The sequence below is a fragment of the Tachysurus fulvidraco genome, chromosome 2 (assembly GCF_022655615.1).
Source record: "Tachysurus fulvidraco isolate hzauxx_2018 chromosome 2, HZAU_PFXX_2.0, whole genome shotgun sequence".
In the NCBI taxonomy this organism is placed as follows: Eukaryota; Metazoa; Chordata; class Actinopteri; order Siluriformes; family Bagridae; genus Tachysurus; species Tachysurus fulvidraco.
The window spans coordinates 10,282,478-10,304,629 of NC_062519.1; the positions used below are offsets into that span (position 1 = coordinate 10,282,478).

The window sequence follows — 22,152 nt, forward strand, 5'->3', positions numbered from 1 at the left end:
CTTCTGGCACTCTTTCTTCCCTTCCTGATCCTGAGTCTTTTCCTCACTACCCTTGGACTCAGCCACAGATACTTTCCTCTCATCTCTTTCCTCAACTATGGACTTCCTCTGCCCTATGTTCACTAAACCCAAGAAAACTTCTTGTTCTGCTCCTTGGCTTTCAGATGTGCTGCGCAACAATTGAAGAGAGCTAAGATCATCAGAGAGAAAGTGGAAGAAATCACAACTTGATGCAGATCTTGATTTTTACCGAACACTTCTTGTCAAGTTCTCCTCAGATGTGACTTCTGCCAAGACTTCCTTCTACAAGGAAAAGCTTGAAGCTTCCTCACATGACCCTCGGAAATTCCACAACATCATCTCTTCTCTGCTCAACCCCCCCATGTTTTATTGAGACTTAAATGCACTCCACCTTCTTCATCCTCCCTGACTGCAGAAGACTGCTTCTTTCTACCAGGAGAAGATTGAGGAAATCTGCCGGTCCTTCACTTCAGCCCCGACTGCACATCTCAGAGTATGCTTTCCCTACACCTTCGTTGTCACATTTCTCAACTGTGGCAGCAGAAGAGATTTCCTCCAGTCTCATCCAGTCCTGCAATCCTACCACCTGCCCATTGGATCCGCTCCCTACCACTATGCTCCAGATCATCTCGCAAGACCTTTTGCCCTTCATTTCCACTATCGTCAATACATCCATAGCATCTGGTCAGGTACCAACTACTTTCAAGAGAGCAAGGGTTATTCCCATCCTAAAGAAACCTGCTCTGGATCCATCAGACATCAGTAACTACAGACCGGTATCACTTCTCTCATTTCTTTCAAAAATTCTTGAACGCATTGTCTATAATCAACTGTCTGTCTATCTCTCACAGAACAACCTCCAAGACCCCAACCAGTCTGGCTTTAAAGCAGCTCACTCTACAGAGACAGCCCTTTTGGATGTCTCTGAGAAGCTACATGCTGCTAGATCAGCCAAACTGTCATCTATCCTTATCCTCCTTGACCTTTCAGCAGAGTTTGATACAGTCAACCACAAGACTCTCTTATCCACCCTCAAGAGTCTTGGTATTTGCGGATTAGCTTGGGAATGGTTTGCTTCCTACCTGGAAGGACGCTCATATCAGGAAACATGGAGGGGAGTGACATCTGCTCCACGCAGACTCTCCACTGGTGTCCCACAGGGCTCAGTACTTGGTCCTCTTCTTTTCTCCCTGTATACTCACTCTCTTGGTGAAGTTATTTCATCACATGGGTTCTCTTACCACTGCTATGCTGATGATACACAACTTATCTTCTCTTTCCCACCCTCAGATGCCACAGCTTCTGACCGGCTCTCAGCATGTCTGGCAGAAATTTCATCATGGATGACTGCTCATCAGTTAAAGCTCAATCCTAGCAAAACTGAACTGCTGTTCATCCCAGGTGATTCATCCCCAGGTCATGATCTTGCTATATCCTTTCACAACGATCTGATCTCCCCTTCAGCCACAGCTCTCAACCTTGGGGTAACCATGGACAATCAACTGTCCTTTTCCTCTCATGTTGCTAATGTGACTCGATCATGTCGGTTTCTTCTCTACAACATTAGAAGGATTCGGCCATTTTTGTTCACACAGACTGCTCAGGTACTTGATCAGTCTCTTGTCATTTCTAGACTGGATTACTGCAATGCACTGCTGGCAGGTTTACTTATGAACGCAATCCGTCCTCTGCAAATGATCCAAAATGCAGCTGCCTGGCTTGTTTTCAACCTGCCAAAGTTCTCGCATACCACCCCGCTGCTGCGATCCCTCCACTGGCTTCCGGTAGCTGCATGCATCCGATTCAAAACATTGATGCTGGCCTACAAAGCCAAAAATGGACCAGCTCCCTCTTACCTCAAAGCCCTCATCATTCCTCGCACTGCACCCCGCAACCTCCGATCTACCAGCACTGCTCAACTGGTTCCACCATCTCTCAGGGTAAGAGGCAAGTATACTACAAGACTCTTCTCTGTTCTGGCAGCAAGGTGGTGGAATGAACTTCCCCTTGAGGTCCAGACAGCTGAGTCACTGGCTATTTTCAAGCGGTGGTTGAAGACCTACTCATTCAGGAAACACTTCAACTAGCACTTATTTACTTTAATCTTTTGCATAAAAAAAAAAAACTTTGACACTTTTTCATTGTAACTTTGAACAAATGTTTTAAACTCATGGTATCTTAAGTATGTAACCTAGTGAACCAGCATTAATGTATTCAATGTTAGAGATTTAAGCACTTATGTACGTCGCTCTGGATAAGGGCGTCTGCCAAATGATGTAGATGTAAATGTAAATGTAAATGAACACAAATAGTCAATATCTTAATCCAAAAGAAATAACCAGTGGATATATCGCTGGACCTTCAGCCACCCCATCCCCCCACTTTCCAAATTAACCCCACAGGCAATGCCACACAAATATACTTGGGCATGAACAGGCTAGTTATTTATCCATTATCCCTGCACAACAGCCTAACCCCAGCATTAACAGTTGAATCTCAGAAGGCATATTCTTGTATCTTACCCCACTGTAGACCATCTGAATCATTATATCAACAATTACAACAATGTGAAATGTCCTTGAAAAGAAAGAAATTGCATTTGTACTGAACACATCAATCAAGGAAAGCAACAACAGCTGATGACAGAAACAATGCAAGAGCAGAGAAGAAAAACCCAAAAACAACAGTCAGTTGAAAAGAGACATATATATATATATATATATATATATATATATATATATATATATATATATATATATATATATATATATATAGCCATACCACAAGATGGAGCAGCAGTACAAATCAAAATGCCATATTAAAACACCTAAAAAAGTACAGAGATAAGCCATAAAAAATCTGGATTAAATTAACCTAGTGATTAGCCAAAATGATAAAGTCCAAAGTGTGGGGGAAGAATGTGCTCAGTATCCATTTGAAACGTCCATTGAAACATGTTGGAGGTAGTGTCATGGCCTGTTCTTGCATGGCTGCTACTGGAATAGACTCACTCATGTACAAGTGGAAGGGGGGCACGGTGGCTTAGTGGTTAGCACGTTCACCTCACACCTCCAGGGTTGGGGGTTCGATGTTTGCATGTTTTCCCCGTGCCTCAGGGGTTTTCTCCGGGTACTCCGGTTTCCTCCCCCAAAGACATGCATGGTAGGTTGATTGGCATCTCTGGGAAATTGTCCATAGTGTGTGATTGTGTGAGTGAATGAGAGTGTGCGTGTGCCCTGGGGTTGGCACTCTGTCCAGGGTGTATCCTGCCTTGATGCCCGATGATGCCTGAGATAGGCACAGGCTCCCCGTGACCCCTGAAGTTCGGATAAGCAGTAGAAAATGAATGAATGAATGAATGAATGAATGAATGAATGAATGAATGTAAATGTGGAATGAATCCAGAAGTTTACAAGCAGAGAAATGCATCCAAGTTAATCAGGAGGAACTTTGACCTGCAGCAAAACAATGATCCAACACACACTGGTGACACAACATAGTAAATTATCAGGGGGAAAAGTGAAAAAATTTAGTCTGGCCAAGTCAATCGCCAGACCTTAACCCAGGATGCATTTGAGTAGGCATTTGACCTCCTGAAGAGGGAGAACCCCCCAAAAACAAACAGAGGCTGCAGAAAATGCATCAAAAAGAAAAAAAAAAAACAATTTGGTGACGTCAGTGAGTTGCTGGTATGATGCAGTTGAATCTCCAACTTATAACTTGTATTCTGTTTTACGTTATGTTAGTGATAGACTTTTTCTCTTTAATTAATCTTTTATACATGTAGAGTGTAGCACAACATTGACTCTAAGATTAAATTATGTGGGGTCAGTCAGTAAACCAGTAATAGTTGAGAGAGATTTTTGATAAAAGTCTGTAGCTTATGTGAATTTATGTTTGAAGTGTTAGCATAGCAAGGTGCATATATTATGACTAAGATACCATTTAAATGAAATGAGATGAAGTCTGAAATAGCTTCAAATTGTGACTATATTTTCAATATTTAATCCTGAATGTTAATATATCAATTAATATAAGAGCAGTACAAGAATTATGAATGGGATCTATTAAAGCTTGGTGTGGTTATTGCATCCAAGGGATATACAGCCAAATACTGAAATATTTATTTTAATATATTTAGTATATGCCTAACTAGTGTTGCTGGTATCTCCAAAGGTCTACCTAATTTCTTGTGCCGAAGATAGAGCCTCTATAGGTAGAGCTCTTTCAGGTTTCTCAGTAAGTGCTTAACTGAGGTGAACTAATCTGTTAATGAGACATGAAGTAGGTGAGGATTAGTGCTTATCTGAACTGCAGTTTTATTTTGTTTGTGCTGTCAACCAACCACGTTTGGTAGGTACTAATTAACCATGCATACAGGGAAAACCACAAAACCTGCTATATGGGAGAGGCTCTGACAGACAATTTGGATCTACAGAATCTATGGGATGAAGTAATGCAATACAAGCTTACAAAAAGTAGTTTATTAAAGTCTATCAAAAAAAAAAAGGTTAAAAACAAATGCACAAGAAAAGGAAAGCAAATAATATGAGTCAAGCAGACAATTCCATCTTGGCACTAGTTTAATGTACTCCTGTGTGAGAAAAATGTAAGGAAATTACTCTCATTTAAACAGTTACAACAGTGTTCTGCTCAGTTGTATTTTAGTGTAATTTTAATGTCCAGCAGTCCTGCTGTAAATGCTACAGGTTATAAAAGGTACAGATAAAACCACAATGCCTGGTTCAGGTAGGTAATATCATAAACATACATACAATATACCATTATCACTCATTCTGACTGTATCAAACAGCATGTTTCATTTCTTTGTTCACAAGAGAGAAGAAAAAGGACAAAATACCTCTCTAAAATGTGAGAGCTTCATTTTACAAATGTTTCATTCCGTATGAAGCATTACATTAAATATTCACATATATTTTGTTTTCCATTTGCAGTGAAAAGTAAAGCAGGACAAAATAGAGCAGTGACTTATGTGTCACTCGAGCCATATTGTTTACACAAAACATGCCATTATAGAAGAATTCTAAAATTTCACGGAACACAAGAACAAAATCATATGAATAACAAAAATGGATGTATTAAATGAGAAAGGATTGCCTGTCTGCAATATAATCAGCCATCATTATTAATGGAACCTTAGGACCATTAAGCAATATTACTTTGAGAGACACACACATATGTGTGTGTGTGTGTGTGTCTGTGGATGTATAAAATTACACACATCAGAATTAAAGTCCTTATGGTTTTGCATGATATCCGCAAAGGTTCATTTTCCAAAGTGCATTTACAGCATGCTTCTTTCAGCAAATAGAAGCATCCAAGGGTGGGTAAGGCTCCTGATCTCAGAGGCAGTATCAGCACATCTCTCAACAGCAGTCTTTCCTCAGGTGTATTGGGAAAATCCACTCAGCTAACTTATACAGGATTCCTATAATATAATTTAAAAGAAAGTGTAAAAATGAATTTGGTATTTTTTTAATTGTTCAACATCTATGGCACTGTAATTGTTTATTTATTAACCACTAGGATGAAAAGTGAAACCGCTTTGTGAACACTGTTCAACAAGTTTGCTAGCCTTGATTTAATACTAATAAATATAGAAAGTTACTTTTCTGGGCACCTTATATTCTCCATGTACAGGTTCACTAATTAGTGGATCTTCAGTCTTCACTTCTCCAGGTGATGTAGCACTCGCCATCTGTAGACTGCGTGTCATGGGACCGCCTACTCTTTCCCGCATTCTCTTTGAGAAACGCTTTTCTTTTTTAGGCTGTACTTGTGGTTTTGTCTCAGCTTCTTTTTTGAGAGCCATATCTTTCCCACCACGCTGCATTTTTGCAGATGGCTGTGATGCAAGGGTCAATGATGAGGTCATAACTGAAGGTTCAGGCTTGCTTTTTCTGCCTTTTTTGCTTTTGGGGGCCAAGTGATGTTTGTTCAAGGCTGGTCTCTTGACACGTATCTGCAGATCACCTGCTTTACCATTACTACCTGATGTAACTTCACCTTCTAGCAACTCTGAGCTCCGGGTCCTTGTTTTCCCCAATGACTTTATGGCCAGGCACAAGTTACCTTCTTGTTTAATCTCAGAGTCTGATGCTCGACTTCGGAGTTTCATGTTTTTATTTTGAGGCATTAGGGCTCCTTTCTTTTTCTTAGCAACGGGTTTTTGAGGACAACTGCAAGCAACGTGTTTTGCAAGGCTGGCAGCATATGTAAATTCTCGACTGCAGTATGGACATGCTTGCACATCTTGGGCTACCTCCTGATTGGAGGCTTTCTTTATAGAATTAGCAGCCTTATTCTTCTGAGATATAGCTTTCTGGACAAGCTGATTTTTCTTCTTATTAAGGACAGACATCTTCACCGTGGTGGGTACCTCCTGGTTGAAGTTAAGTCTTTTGGGTTGGCCCATCCTACGGAAGGCATTCTGGCCCCCATTAGCTGCTGTAATGGGTGAGAATACACCGTTCTGAGGCTGACTCACTATCTGCCTAAGAGGAATAGGGTTCTTTTTTGGTGTGTACCGTCTCTTGTCACTTGCATTAGCACAAACCAAAATATGTTTGTGGAGCTCAGGCATGTTGTCAAAGCTATTGCCACATTTGGTACACCTGATTGCTGTACTGAATGTCTGTGGTATGTTGTGGGTGGTGAAATTAGTTGCAGAGGCTACAGAATCAGCAGGTGTTCGACTGTGGTAGGGAAATGGGGGAGGCTTAAAGCTGGGGTAGTGTTGATTGATGCCAAGGCGTACATCTGGGCATTTGGGCTTTCCGGCTTCAGAAGCCATAATCTTTATTGTAGTGTACAGCTCTTCTGTGGGGTCTTCGTGTTCAACTCCATCACCCTCCTCTTTAACACCACTACAGTTAAGTAATTCACATGGGTCTTGAGGGGCTACATCTATGGTTGTATCAGCAGTTGAATGTAAAGAATTTCTCTCAGTATTCAGCTGAGAAGGATCAGTGTAATTCTGAGGCCTGAGCTTGCCATTTTCGACCATGGTGTGAGCATGAGCCTGGCCAGGATGTAGGTCAGTCTGGTGTTGCTGGAGGTTGCAGAGGAAAGCAAACTCTTTGGCACAAATTGGGCAGCAGTAAATCCTCCCAACTCCATGGAGAGAGGAGCGATGCTTCAAAAGAGCTGCAGAATTTTGAAATAACTGCACACAAAATTCACACTTGAAAGGCCATTCTAAAGCGTGATCTATGATATGGTTGCTAAGTTGTTTTATAGAGTGAAAAGGTTTCTCACAGACATTACATACAAAACTTTTTGTAAACATATCCTGTTCTAAGGTGTCTGCTCCATCTGGTATATTTTCAGGCACACAAGTTGAGGAAACACCATCAGTGGTTGTGTTTTCAACTGAATCTTCAATCAATAGTTTATCATTAATTAATGCATCATCAGCTAATGGCTCTATATTAGAATCTGCTGCTACATTGTGAGAAGATGAGTCCATATCTAGAGCTAAGTGCACAGGAGAAGAGGATTGTAGTTTTTGACACACATCAGTTGCATTATTGTGGCCTTGAGGGGAAGGTCTATGAAAAGAACTCTTTTGAATGCCATTGGAGTCAATACTCTTTTCATGCAAAGAAATTGTGTTATCTATATTTTTTAGCAAATGTAAGTCAGGATCTGAGGTTGAGCCCTCAAATAGTGTTTCAGATTTGCAAAAGGAATCTGCATCACAATGACTTTTTGTGACCTCAAGACTTTGGGGGAGCACATCATCAGGAGGGAACTGCTTAGAAGTTTGTTTGTCTTTATCATCAAAGTCCTTATCATCCTGATTTTTCCTATCAAGGTATTCTTCTTTTACATCGTGGAATCTTGGCATTTCATCTTCCATATGATAAACAGGTTTAGGAGACAATTTGGGAAAAACAGAATCTGAAAACTGAGAAAGAGGTGGAGGTGAAGGGACTGTGGGCAGAACTGGGGGTGGGGGTGTAGAGGATGCCTGGCTAGAGGATGATGGAGAAGAAGGGTTCATAGTCACAGGGGTCAGGGAGGGTGGAGAGACAGATTCACATGGCAAGGGTTCTGAGTTTGAACAGCCACTGGATGGAGACACGACTGTGGTGCTGCCTGAGGACAAGTGAATGTCTGGGCTTCCAAGACAAGGAGAGCCCTCCTCTCCAGCTGAGCTTAAACCAGAATATTCATTCATTAATACTTTCTCCAACATGCTGGTATTGGGCTTTTTTCGCTTGACATGTGACTGTAACAATATGCTTGATTTTGTTTTGTGGTCAGCCACATTCTTATGGTGTACACTTAAATCCAGCACAGATTCACTAGGTCCTTTGTTTATGCTGCCACCTCGTTTACCAACAGCACCAGAAAGGTCAAGGGGCTGCTGATTGCAAGAATTGCCTCCACTTACTGAAACTGGCCAATCCTTTCCGGAAGGACTCATGCAGTCTCTCTGCTCTTTGCTGGATACACTCCAAGAAAAGCTTGTGCAATGGCTTTCAACCTTTGGCACGATAAGAGCAAAAGAATCTCCTGTTTCAACAATTGAGCTATCCGCACTTGTTGACGAGCTGTTCTGTACATTTGTAGGAGAAGCAGTTCTTCTTTTAAATTTTCCTTGAGCAGCAGGCAAAGAGGTTACAGACAGTGGAGTAGTCAACTTATGGCTATCTGTAACAATAGCAAGGGTCGGTTTCTGACTGTCCTGTGTCTGAAGAAGCTGTTTTAATTTTGGAGAAAGATAAACTGTTTTCTCCTTTTGGAAGGCCAATGTCTCTGTAGGCTGTGGGAATATATTACCTCCCAAAGAAGGTGACTGTGAGGAAGCAGAAGACGAAGACACAGTAGATAACATAGTACTAGGTTCTGTTTTCACAGTGGGAAGGAGTGGTGGTGTAGATGTTCTTCTTTTAGGAACAGATTGATCAATAACTGAAAGCTCGTTTACATGGCAAGACTGTGTTTCAAGTTGAAGAGCCTGACTTATTTGGGTATGATTTAAGATGACAGCATCAAGACCAAATAATGCTGGACTACGTGAATCGACCTCTATGACGTCACAGCCGCTGACTGTGCTTGTGGATAGGATCTTTCCATCTATGTAAAGACTAAGATTCTCTGAGATGTTTTTAGAAACATCAACCATGCTGTCCTCTCGCTCTCCCTCATCATCGGTGTCCACACTAGGCACATAGACAAGTGGTGGGCTATTACGTGGAGATGCCTCCTGGAGTTCTAAGCTCTGACCTTGTTGTAACTGATGGGCTGGAATATCCTGTAAGAGTATTCCTTTCCTCCGAATTCCTTTAGGCAGGAGATGACGTTCATGAATTCTGCGCTGGTGCCTGCGCATGTTGGTGTGAGTGCCAAAAGCCTTGTTGCAATATTTACAAGGGTGCAGTTCTTTTGATTCCCCATTCTCTTCCAAAATAAAAGACTGGTCCGGCTCAACACTGGCATCTTTAGTCAAAGTATCTGAGCTTAGGTGAGACGGACTGTTTTGAGTACTTTTGATGGTGGGGCTTGAAGATGTCACACTACCAAAAATAGGAGTGTCATTACACCCTGAAGGATTTTGGAGAAATACTGCTCCAGCAAGCGATCCAGGCCTTTTTAGGCCTTTACTCCCATTTTCGTGTCGTCTTTCATGACGGCGCTTGCCTACCTGAGAACCAAATGGCTTGGAACAGTATCTGCATTTAAAAGTTAGGGTCTGGTGGTTTCTGGTGGTGTGAATGTTAATATGATGCTCCAGGCTATGTTTGGTGGAGAACTTATGTTCACAGTACTGACAATGGTAGTTGCCACCTTGTGCATCATACACAAAGTCAGGCTCCCCCTCTGCATCCAGCTCTGGAGTAACTAAAGATGACACTGGTGTGACTTCAGGCAATGGACTCTCAGAACTCTCCTTGACAGAGTGGCCAAAAATCGATTCTGAGTCAAGGTTCTCACACCTGTTTCCAGACTGTGATTCAGCAGAGTTCTCAAAGCTCCCACTTGGTTGCAGTTCTTTTTGATCTGACTTCTCCTTTTCCTTCTTCTCCAACACTGCTGTATGAACAGGAGACAGAGAAATGTCCCTGGTCTCTGTGGGATTTATACATGAAGGTGCAGTCTCCTGAGCAGGATCTGAAGCCACAGAGGGTCTCTCTTCCTCTTTATTTATTTCTGACAAAAGTAATTACAGGCATCATTTTAGTAAACAAGCGTTGCCATGCCAAGTCCACTTAGACTTAAATAATACAAACTATTAACAGTATTGAAATAGAATTGCTTGTTAACTGCAATTACAACAACACTGAACTGTTAACTAAATTTAGGCAAAAATAACCAACCTTTATCTGAATCACGCATCTCTGTGACTATAGGTCTTGTGCTCAATGGCTTATGTCCAGATAATATTCCCAAACCAGCCTGTCTGGCTTTTTCCAATAGCTTCTTCTTTCTTGCTGTAGAGACAAAAGCACTTAATCTTTCAATAAACTATAATTTAAAAAAAAATATATTATACATATATATGGGCTGTCAACATTACAGTGTCAACACAATTTAACGCAAATACAGCAAATGAATTACTGAAACACAGGTGTGTCATTAACATAATTTGTGTGACACAGATGATATTGGTGGTTGACAGTTTATCACTCTTATCATCTACATTGGTGCAAACACTAGTAACTCCGCTAGGCAGAAATTTCTCTTTTAAATGAAAATTGGATGGGACTCTGTATAAACGTAAAGTTGTGTGCATATTGTGGTATAAGGCGTCTGAGTAGACAAACATAAGCTGTATGCCTTAGCAGCTGGTAAAATGCCGACTAGAAAAATAAGCTTGTGCGTGTTCTGTTTTAGTTTGGCAAACAGGAAAATGAAATGAGATTGTTGATTCTGATTATTCGCTTTCCTGGATGTAGCAATTTTTTTTGTGACAAAAAGAGTGTGATTAATCGTGATTTGAAAAACTATATATATATATACACACACACACACACACACACACACACACACAGGAGATCAAAATTAGAGAACAATTTATAAACAATTGAACAATTCTGAAATAATGTCATCTTCAATGCTCAACAGTTGAAGTTTTTGTCCTGTCTATACCATGCTACCAGAACACCTTTTCCACAAAATACCCAAGGCATTTCAACAAAAAACATTATTTTGCAGAAAACACACTGATCAAAATTAGAGAACACTTTCAGATACCTCCCAGTTATTGGTGTTAATCTGGCACCTGGTGCTAATTTCCTTGATTATCTGTCAACCCCTATTTAACTGGCAGCCTAACTTCCAGGTTCACTGACTCTGCAAGATGGTGGGCCGTTCTAAAGTGACTGAAAGCCTCCGGCAGCAGGTTGTCCAGATGACGGCCATGTCAAGGGATGACACTATCAGCCATAGCAAGACAAGTTGGTCGTTCCAAATCTGTGATTTCGAGTCTTTACAACATCACAAACTCATTCAAGTCCCCCAAGAAGGCTGGTCGTCCACAGAAGACAAATACAAGTGAGGACAGTATAATGCGAAGGATCTCAAAGGGCAACCGTTTCCACACTGCAGCTGTAATTGCTCACCAGTTCAGCGCTGAACAGGGTAAGGATCTGTCTAGTCATACAGTGTCTTGACGTTTAAGAGCATTTGGACTGAAAGCCCACTCTGCAGTGACCAGACCTCTCATTAGCAGAAAGAATCAAAAGGCTAGACTAAGCTTTGCTGAGGAGCTTGTTGGGTGGACAGAGGAGAACTGGTCCAAAGTTCACTTCAGTGATGAAAGCAAGTTTCATTTATTTGGGTTTGATGGGAAACATTATGTTCGGCGACAAACTGAACCCAAAGTGTTTAAAGAAGTCAGTGAAAAATGGAGGAGGAAGTGTCATGGTTTGGCATGTTTTCTGCAGCAGGAGTTGGGCCTCTTATACAGCTACATGGCAGAGTGAATGCAAATGTTTATCAGAACCTTCTTCAACAACATATGGTTCCATCCCTGTGTTCATGCAGGACAACACTCCATGTCACACAGCAAAACGGGTAAAGCAGTTCCTTGAAACTGAAAACATTGAAATAATGACATGGCCTGCCCAGAGTCCTGATCTCAACACAATAGAGAACCTCTGGAAAATCCTTGGCGACAAAGTTATGGCCAAGAAACCCACTACAGTCACCGAACTGTGGAGGAAACTGGAAGAAGAGTGGACCAAAATCACACCAGAGCAGTGTGAAAGACTAGTGCTGTCCTGTGGCCGCAGAGATGCGGAAGTCATCCAGAGCAGCGGCCTGTACAATTCCTACTAATTGCTGACTGTTGTAACCTTCAGAAAATCTTTTTCCATGCTACAGTCATTGTTGTTCTTTAATTTTGATCAGTGTTTTCTGCAAAATAATGTTTTTTGTTGAAATGAATTAGTTATTTTGTGGAAAAGTTCTGGTAGCATGGTATAGACAGGACAAAAACTCCTTCAACTGTTGAGCAGTGAAGATGACATTATTTCAGAATTGTTCAATTGTTTGTAAATTGTTCTCTAATTTTGATCCCTGTGTGTGTGTGTGTGTGTGTATGTGTGTATATATGTGTGTGTGTGTGTGTATATATATATATATATATATAACGCCTACTCCACATTCTTACAAGTCCAGGATTTACCAAAAATATCTCCATCTCAATGCATATTATGTTATGACTAGCAGCTGCAACAAAAACAACTAAATGTAAGAATAAGTCCACACTGCTTTCAAAAATACCTGTTTTAAAACAGTTTTAGGACAACAGTGGTGTCCTAATCCCAACAAATCCAAGACTTCTAAAGAGAGATTAAAAAGATCAATATGTTTTTATATACTACATTCTTAAGATGGAACACATGAAATGTTACCAAAAACAACTGATTTACCAGCACTTGGGACAAAATACATTTATGAAAGTCTACAAATGCAGTCTTTAATTTTCCTTAAAGACGACTTGCATGAAAAACAACATAAAGCAATCATATCATCCTGTCAGGACTGAGATATAACGAAAAACCCAGGGCATTTAAAAATAAATTTCTTTAGAGACATCCTTAAAATGCGTGCAACTATACTTTGGATAAAAAGCCTGCTTTTTACACTCAATCCTAAGGCCTAACAGCATTTTCTGATTTTATTTCCCTCACATTTACAGAGCGATTCAAATATCCAAATCCAGTCTTCTACATTTAAAAACCCCAGCTGTTTCTAGCAAAATAAAGCTTTTGAATATGGCATTTAAAACATTTTTGTTTGTTTGTTTTAGACATTTCTTAGATGACATTAGCAACTAGCCCGCAAACTACACACAGCTAAAACTTCACTGCATTCACTCCAGTCTTTGCCTGTATTTATGGTTCGGTTTCATATTTTTAACAACTTTATACACTTAACACATATGTTTAGTTAGTTATTCTACCAGTATGTCCTGTAAATACACAAGTAGTTTGTTTTATGAGTTTGAAGCCTAGCCAACTTAGGAACATAAAATAAATCTACCTCTGTTTATGTCATTTATAACCACGATAATTTTATTTGTTTTTTGTTTTTTAAGAGACATCAGCAAGAATTCGACCTGTTGATTAAAATATGATTAGTGACCATAAAGCTCAAGCTAGTTAGCTAATACGACCAAACAGCGAATGTGGTGACAATCCTACAGCATTAAGTAAATAAACTAAAGTTATTACATTATCGTTAATCGCTGTATGTTCGGTCGCTGCCTGATTTTATTTCTCTTCGCATCTTATCGACAGCTGAAGGAAGGTCACTCGGTGCTCTGACATGTACAAGTCGGAAGCCTTGTTTAGCACAACTGACTAGTTTACTTACTTAAACTACCCACCCGACTAGCTGTGTAGATCAGATTAGATTCCTGACTCTATGTGGATATCATGATGTACCTCGAATACACTTGTTGTTTATCCGTGTTTTTATTGTGAACGTTATAGGATGCGGTCAAACATACGATTAGCTCACGATGCTATCGAGTTAGCTGACATTTGCGAACTTGACAAATACAGAGTCGGTGTTTGTCCCCGTTTCTCCTTTAGCTGTTTGCAGTAGTCGAGAACCTAATATTCATAATAACGCGTGACTATATTTATTGTACCTCTTTTTGCTCTGGGTGAGTTTTTCTTGTAAAAGTTGCTGTTCCTTTCTTCCTCTAATGCAGCTGCTATCTCTGGGTTGTCTTCTCCATTGTACCACACAAGCAGTTCTTCGTCCTGTGCGATTGGCTGTAGTGAGCAGCGTCATTGAAAATAACCAATGATAGACGAGCTTGTTAGTTTGTACAGAGAAATACCACACGGGCCTTGACGCACTGTCAAGACTACTTTAAGAGCTTGGCTTTAGCTGCAAAATGAAACAGCAATCACTTTTGTTTTTACCCCCTGTTGTGATATTTATTACGTTTATAGGAGACCTAATCACGTGTCAATGACCCATACATATGCAAATAATGTCATTAGAAAAACACATTGTATTAATTACTGTATTACAAAGCAAGATAATTGAAAGTTTTCCTACCCTTAACACTTTGTAATATATAGCTCTGTTGATTTCCAGAGGAAACAGGTTCTGCTCTTCGGGTGAACATGCCCAGTTCACATATCGCAACCAGTTTCCTTTCGTCGGGTCTGTGGCATCCACACACATCCATCCCCTGGTTGGAAAATATACCTAAAGGAACAGAATTGTCAGTGTAATTACCGTCGTCGTCATCATCATTTACCTGTTTCTGCTCGATAGGCTAGCAGTGAATCAGGAGCGAATCCCTATATTGAGAATATTAGGCACAGGGAAGGAAAATAATACATTACAAAGCACCTTGTACATAAATTTACACACTCATTCACACCTATGTACCATTTAGCATAGACAGCCCACCAACCTGCATGCTTTTGGACTGTGAGAGGAAACCCACAGGATCACAGGGAGATCCTGTAAGCTCAGGATCAGATCTGGGAACCTAAACCTGTGAGCTAGAAACACTACCCACTGCAGCACTGTGCCAAGCAGTGAACAAAACATATTTATCTATTAAATTGCAAAGAGTATTAAAGTACAACATGAACTTCAATAACATAGTTTTCTAAAGACATTTTCCAACCTAATCTCTGTCCCTCATAATAATCTTGCTTAAAAAAAAAAAAAAAATCCAGCTTTTGGGGCTATTATAAATTATTATTAAAAGACTATAAGTGTTTATACAGACATCAGGAAACCTTTAACAAAGAGGTTCATATATTGTTTTATTTATCTTTTCAGCATTTGAAAAAGGGGACACAGATTCACATAGCCATGTTAATTTGACCACATTTACAGATTTGGCAGATGGCATTATCCAAAACAACTTACAGAAGGGCTTTGAAGTCTCTATCAACAGAATACCAACAATACTATATCTTAAAAACTCAGCTAGGGAAATAATAGTAAGAAAATTATAGTAAGCAAAAAATAATAATAGTAGTAAAAAGTACACTTTTTTATTATTAATATTAATGTGCTAAGTATTTCTGTAGGTCTTCTGACATCATTCGATGACTGAAAGTGATGTTCAGACTTATAGGGAAATTTCATTCCACCACCTAGGTACGAGCACAAAGATGAACCATGATCAATGCCTTCCTTATAACCTGACAGATGGTAAGTCCAATCAGAAGTGGAGGATTGAGGAAAGCACAATTCAGTGCAGGGTGTGAAGTGCTTTGAAGTAAGAGGGTGCTGGAGCATTTTTGGCTATTTAGGCAAGCATCAGTATTTTCATTCATTCATTCATTCATTCATTCATTCATTCATTCATTCATTCATTCATTTTCTACCGCTTATCGGACTTCTTGGGTCACGGGGAGCCTGTGCCTATCTCAGGCGTCATCGGGCATCAAGGCAGGATACACCCTGGACGGAGTGCCAACCCATCACAGGGCACACACACTCTCATTGACTCACACACTACGGACAATTTTCCAGAGATGCCAATCAACCTACCATGCATGTCTTTGGACCGGGGGAGGAAACCGGAGTACCCGGAGGAAACCCCCGAGGCACGGGGAGAACATGCAAACTCCACACACACAAGGCGGAGGTGGGAATCGAACCGCAACCCTGGAGGTGTGAGGCAAACGTGCTACCCACTAAGCCACCGTGCCCCCCATCACTATTTTTAAACTGATGCATGCAGCTACAGGATGCCAGAGAGATGCCTAGTAGGGATAAAACAAGTCATGCAGCTGCATTCTAGATCAGTTGCACAGGTCAAACCTGAGGTAGACATGCCAGGAGTAAGTTGTAGTTTGAAATGTAAATGTGGATAGAAATGGATGACTTCTGATATAGTAAAAGGAGAAAACAGCATAAATGTGGGATTTGCAATGTCAGAGAGACAGTCGATTGTAGACAGTGCACTTGAGGATTTTAGAAAGAAAAGAAAAGATGTGATACCAGTAGGTAGCTGCTGATGTCTGAAGGGTCCAGAGTTGTTTACATGGGAATAACCCTTGCACTCTTCAATGCAGTTAGTACATGACCAGATGTTAAAGAACTAATACTCATAACAGTGACGAAGGAGGAGGATGTCTTGTGACATAATTTGGAGCACAGTAGAAGGGATTAGATCCAAAGGGCAGTGGTAGGACAGCATGATAAGATGACTTTCAGAATCTCTTCTGTTGTTAGAATAGAAAAATCAACCAGTGAAATAAAAGGGGAATCCTGTGTGTGTAGTGTAGAATTGAAGGTTTCAATCTTCCTATTATAAAAGACAGTCTTGGATAAGTAAACTCAAATGAGAATGGACAGGAATAGAGTTTTCTCTGAAAGTTTTAACTTGGTTTTAGTGATTATATATGCACTGTGCACAATTCAAGAGCTTCAGTTAATGTGCGTGGCCTTCAGGTATGCACATTAACTGAAGCTCTTGAATTGTTGGTTGTCACCATCATTGAGCTTTTGAATCCTTCATGGGAGCCTGAATCAATCTGGACATTTTCCTCCAACCACATAACTTACCTCCCACATATAAACATTGCTAGTAACTTGAGACCTCTTCTTTCTTTCTCCTACAAAAGGACCAAACCTTTTGCCTTTAGGAATTAGACAAGATGCCCAGACACCTGTAGGGGACAACACAAAAAGGAAAGATTCATTTTCAATTCATGACACCCTACACATCAGCATAACATCCACACATTAATCATAACCAACATGTGGGTATTCCCTACACTGTTGCTACAAAGCTGAAAGCACTGCTGCAGGATTAAGAGTTCCCTTCACTGTAATCAAAGGACCCAGCCCAAGTCTGTTTGAGCATGACAAATCAGATCTTGATTGGCTGCACAGAGTCCTGGCTTCAATCCCACTGAACACCTTTGGGATGAACTGGAACACTGACTGCACCACAGGCTTAAATCTTTCTGTCCAACAGAGACTAATTCTGCTCCCCATCTGTAAATACGATTATAAACTCTCAATGTATTATTAGTATTAACAATGATAGATTGAACACTTAACTAACCCTTAACTTGCCCCCACCCAAATCTGCACTTACAATAGCAATTACAACTGTAGTTTCTGTACTGTGCTCCTCTAGCACTCAATTAAAAATCTTTTATGGTAGCACTATTTGTATTGTAAATACGATTTTATTTATTATATTGCAAATGTGTATTTATTTTACATATACCTGTACTTTTATTTCCTCATTTAAAGGCTCATACTTGGAAAAAATGCTTCAATATCAATATCTGATACTGATCCGAGGATCAGAGAAAATGGTTATTAAACAGTAAGTGCAAGATCACATAACTTGTGTGCATACCAATGTATTTCCATGCATAGTGCTTTGAAGACCATGCAGAGAATCGATTGTAACACTTTGAAATCACAGAGAGCACTTCAGTCCTGTGAGCAGTCAGGTCATCTGGCAACATGGTCTCTATTAATGATACTGTTTAAAATCTTTAGAGTCTATTTAGATATTGGTTTCAGTCCTAATACTGGTAAATGCTACTGATAGATGCCTATTATTATTATTATTATTATTATTATTATTATTATTATTGCTTTTCAGAAGAAAATTAGAAAGAATTATTGCTGCAAATATTGTTACAGAACTACAACATATTATTGTGTTGTCTTACCTAGGCTAATTCCTAGTTCCTAAAACAGTCAACTTTATTCATATACGTACAACCTGAATTCCAAAAACGTTGTGACGTTTTATAAATTTGAATAAAATGAAAACAAAGAATTTCAAATCACATGAGAAAATATTGTATTCACAATAGAACATAGATAAATGTTTAAACAGAGAAATGTTACACTTTTATCCACTAATTGAGCTCATTTCATGGTGTCTTCAAAAACATGCAAGCTGAAAGCTGATAACAAAGAGAAAGGTCTCCCTCCTCTTCAGCCCGGAGAACACAGCGTCCATGATTTCCAACAAGAATGTTAAATTTGAACTTGTCTGACCACAGAACACTTTTACATTTTGAAACAGTCTATTTTAAATAAACCTTGGCCCACAGGAAACGATGGCGCTTCTGGACCACGTTCACATAAGGCTTCCTTTTTGCATGATAGAGATTTAGTTGACATCTACAGATGGCACGGTGGATTGTGTTTATCTGCAGTAGATTCTGGAAATATTCCTGGGTCCATTTAGTAATGTCATATGCACAATCATGCTGATGAGTTATGCAGTGTCATCTGAGGGCCCAAAGACCACGGGCATCCAATAAAGGTCTTTGGCCTTGTCCCTTATGCACATTTCTCCAGTTTCTTTAAATCTTTTAATGGTGTTATGCACTCCAGATGATGAGATTTGCAAAGCCTTTGCAATTTGAGGAACATTGTTTTTAAATCTTTTTACAATCTTTTTATGCACTTTTTCAAAAATTGGAGAGCTTCTACCCATCTTTACATCTAAGAGACTCTAAAGTCATCCCTTTTAGGGCTAATTATATTAAAGACCTGATATCAGTGAACTTAATCAATTGCTAGATGTTCTCCCAGCTGAATTTTCTTAAAATTTCTTGCTTTTTCAGCTATTTATTACTACCATGTCAACTTTTTTGAGAACCTGTAGCAGGCAAGTGAATAAAAGTGTAAAATGTACACAGTGTACACAGTTTAAACATTTTTTGTTATCTATGTTCTATCATGAATCAAATATTGGCTCATGTGATTTGAAAGTCTTAATTTATATTTTATTTAAACTTAATAAACGTCTCAACTTTTTAGGGAATTCGGGTTGTACGTGCAAATACAGTACAGTACAGCACCTTACCTATACGATCTGGATTAACAGCTGATGGTGCCAGCCTCAGGCCATCTGGAAGCCCTCTCCACACATGGGCTGGAATGTCAACCAGGGTTTCAGACTCTCTCCCAGATACAGCCATTACTACTTTTCAGAAAACATAATACTTTAACAATAAAGTAACAGCAGCATTTGAGAAGACCTTAGATGTCCTAACTGCAAAAATCTTAAATCTCCACTGACAGCCCAACACCAGTAAAAAATTCTTAATACTTTTACACAAATATTTCCCTGCTGATCTTCTAGTTATCTGATTCAAATAAATATTTTTATATATTTTTGCAAACAGATTAAGGCCAGTAGATAAGAGCTTTTCATTGGATAATTACTTTAGTGATTAATGTTCAGATAGCAACAAGTTGTTTAACTCTAACTGATGCACTGACTAGCTTCTCATTTCTTAAATAACTAGTTTCAAAAAGGATAAAGTATTATTAAATTAAAGAAAACAACTAAAGAGATTGCTGAAACTAATACAATTGGGATAAGAATTGTCCAATGGACTATGAACTATTAAAATCTGGAAGGATAGTGTTAAACCATCATCTTAGTGAAAGAATATGGTCAAGAAAATTACTGAATGATCATGTTTTGAGTTCAATTAAATGTTTGTTGGAATCAAATAAAAAAAAACAGCTGTTCGATGTTTAATAGTGAATGCAAGAGCATTTTCACATGCGCATTGCAAAGAGATCAGGACAAGATAGATGTGTAGCCTAAAGAAATCCAGTTATCAGTGAGGTTAATTAGAAAAATTGCTTTAATTTTCTAGGAATCATAAAGATTGGACTCTGGAGGAGTAAAAAAAAGTCTGATCAGTCCAGATTTTACCCCGTTAAAAGAGTGATGCAAAAGGGAAAGAAAAAAGACAAATGAAGTGATGCATACACTGTGGGGCCAGAGTTATGAACGGGGGTTGCTTGAATTGGTAAAATCTAGGTTCAGCCACGTTATGGGCTGAAAAATGTACGTTAGCTGACTAAGCGAATACACTTCATGACCACATTTTTCCATCAATGTATTTTTACTTTCCTGATAGCATGGGCATATTGCAAGAGAACACTGCCAGGATGCACGGAGCATAAAGCATCATTTTCACACATATACTGTATTGTCCACAGAATTCAGACCAAGTGAGATTCTATGGGATGTGCTGGAGAAGACTTTACACAGCAGCCATGCTCTCCCTTCATCAATACATGATATTGGCAAGAAATTAAATGTTCTTTCTGAACAGAAATAAATGGCGTGACATTGCATAAGCTTAAAAAAATCAATGCCATCTTGATTGCATGCCGCATTCAAAGCAAAATGCGATCAAACAAAATATAGTGCATATATGTGTGTATGTGTGTGTGTAAAATTAATGATCTAGTAAAAATCAGTCTTGTCAGAAGAAACAGCTCCTAGCCATTCTGACCAGCTGACACTGAAACCACTCACTCTGAAGTGGTAGCACCAAAATTCAGCTTTCACCAGGGCAAGAACTTTCCTCACACCGCAACTGGTTTACTGTAGCATCACTAATTCACATGGGGTGAAAATGTAGAAAAGAGGACGAGATACAGCCAAACGAAAAGGGGCTTATGTAAACCTTCGAGCAATCTTTGTTAATATGGTGGCCACAGAACAAAGAAAAGAGTTGTCTCACTGCAAAGCTGCACACAGCAAATATAATGCATTTGTCATTGCAAATAAATTGGGTCATTAAGATGATTCTGACACATGACTATAATGCTCAGCTTAACTCAAACTAAACCTCCAATTAATACAAATGAGTTTTGCTCGTAAATCCCAGGCGCATTGGTGCCTAAACCACATGCTGCATGTAGTTGTTCAAAGATGTCCATTCTCAACAGATCAACTTAATTCAAGAACATACATGTTTCCTGTTTTGTTAGGTTGCACGCTTGTATCTTTACTTTTCCCTACTTTCTAGCAAGGCGTATTTACTCGTATGGTGGAAAAAAAAGACCGAAAGTTCATTTCAAAGCATCGACTGTTGTTACGAGAGGAAAAGTTACCGAAAAGGTTGCAAGGGGCGCTTTAAAAGCTGGAAAACCTGTTTTATTGTTTGGTTCAGCTTGAAGCGTTGAACGCTGCGCGAGTTGATGCCAATGTCGCGCGTGCGAACAGCAAGGTGTCGGATTTGCAACGCATCAACACGCTCAAGCGTTTCAAAAGCTCGGTCCAGAATAATAACGTGTAAACGGATTCTTTCCCCTGCACTTACCTGTTGTTACCAGCGGCACTGGACAAATTTTATTGTTTTTTTTTTCTCTACCTGCTTTTCAAGCTGTTGAAAATGGCGGATGGAGAACGGAGGAGGTTTGAGGCTGGTGTTTGGTCGGATCTCCAGTTTGGGGGAAAAATCATCTGCGCGTGCCATAACAATTGTGCAGCGTGGTTCAACACAAACTACTATAAAGATATTGCTTATATATTGTTTTCTATCTCAATTTATAATTATATCATTTAGCCCAAGAACGCATAAAATTTTTTTCACAGTTTCAAGGTTGCACTTAAATTTAAACATTGGGCTTATTGATGAAAGTAAACAAACAAACAAAAAATAAAATCACTAACATTATTTATAAGGATTATTATCGTAATTAATCTGATCTTGTACTAGACTATATATATATATATATATATATATATATATATATATATATATATATATATATATATAATTCATAAATGCAGAAGAATTGTATAATTTGAAGAAGAAAAATAGTGATCAGAAATCTAAGAAATTTAGGAATTCCATGTAGCAGTTCTTTTTG

At 39.3% G+C, this 22,152-nt stretch overlaps 1 protein-coding gene across 5 annotated transcripts; it reads right to left on the reverse strand.

Moving 5' to 3' along the window:
* Nucleotides 1–4,586: 4,586 nt before the first annotated feature.
* Nucleotides 4,587–21,840, reverse strand: prdm2b (PR domain containing 2, with ZNF domain b). Of its 5 annotated transcripts, none has more exons than XM_047807982.1 (8): nucleotides 21,651–21,840; nucleotides 19,334–19,450; nucleotides 17,053–17,156; nucleotides 14,572–14,724; nucleotides 14,153–14,279; nucleotides 10,368–10,481; nucleotides 5,663–10,200; nucleotides 4,587–5,470 (listed from the first exon to the last, which is right to left on the reverse strand). In XM_047807982.1, exons 2-8 carry the CDS (start codon nucleotides 19,446–19,448, stop codon nucleotides 5,453–5,455), a joined length of 5,169 nt encoding a protein of 1,722 aa, XP_047663938.1. In that variant the 5' UTR covers nucleotides 19,449–19,450; nucleotides 21,651–21,840; the 3' UTR covers nucleotides 4,587–5,452. The 5 variants fall into 5 exon arrangements, with proteins under 5 accessions (XP_047663938.1, XP_047663935.1, XP_026999735.2 ...); XM_047807979.1 differs by having other exon boundaries at nucleotides 21,600–21,730; XM_027143934.2 differs by lacking the exon at nucleotides 21,651–21,840 and having other exon boundaries at nucleotides 19,334–19,453.
* Between the last annotated feature and the right edge of the window lie 312 nt (nucleotides 21,841–22,152).

Coding starts and splice junctions, on each gene's coding strand:
- prdm2b (XM_047807982.1), bottom strand. CDS start 19,448: ATGGCTGTATCTGGGAGAGAGTCTGAAACCCTGGTTGACATTCCAGCC. Junction 17,157..19,333: donor TGTTAATCCAGATCGTATAG/GTAAGGTGCTGT, acceptor TGTCCCCTACAG/GTGTCTGGGCATCTTGTCTA. Junction 10,201..10,367: donor GATGCGTGATTCAGATAAAG/GTTGGTTATTTT, acceptor TACTTTTGTCAG/AAATAAATAAAGAGGAAGAG.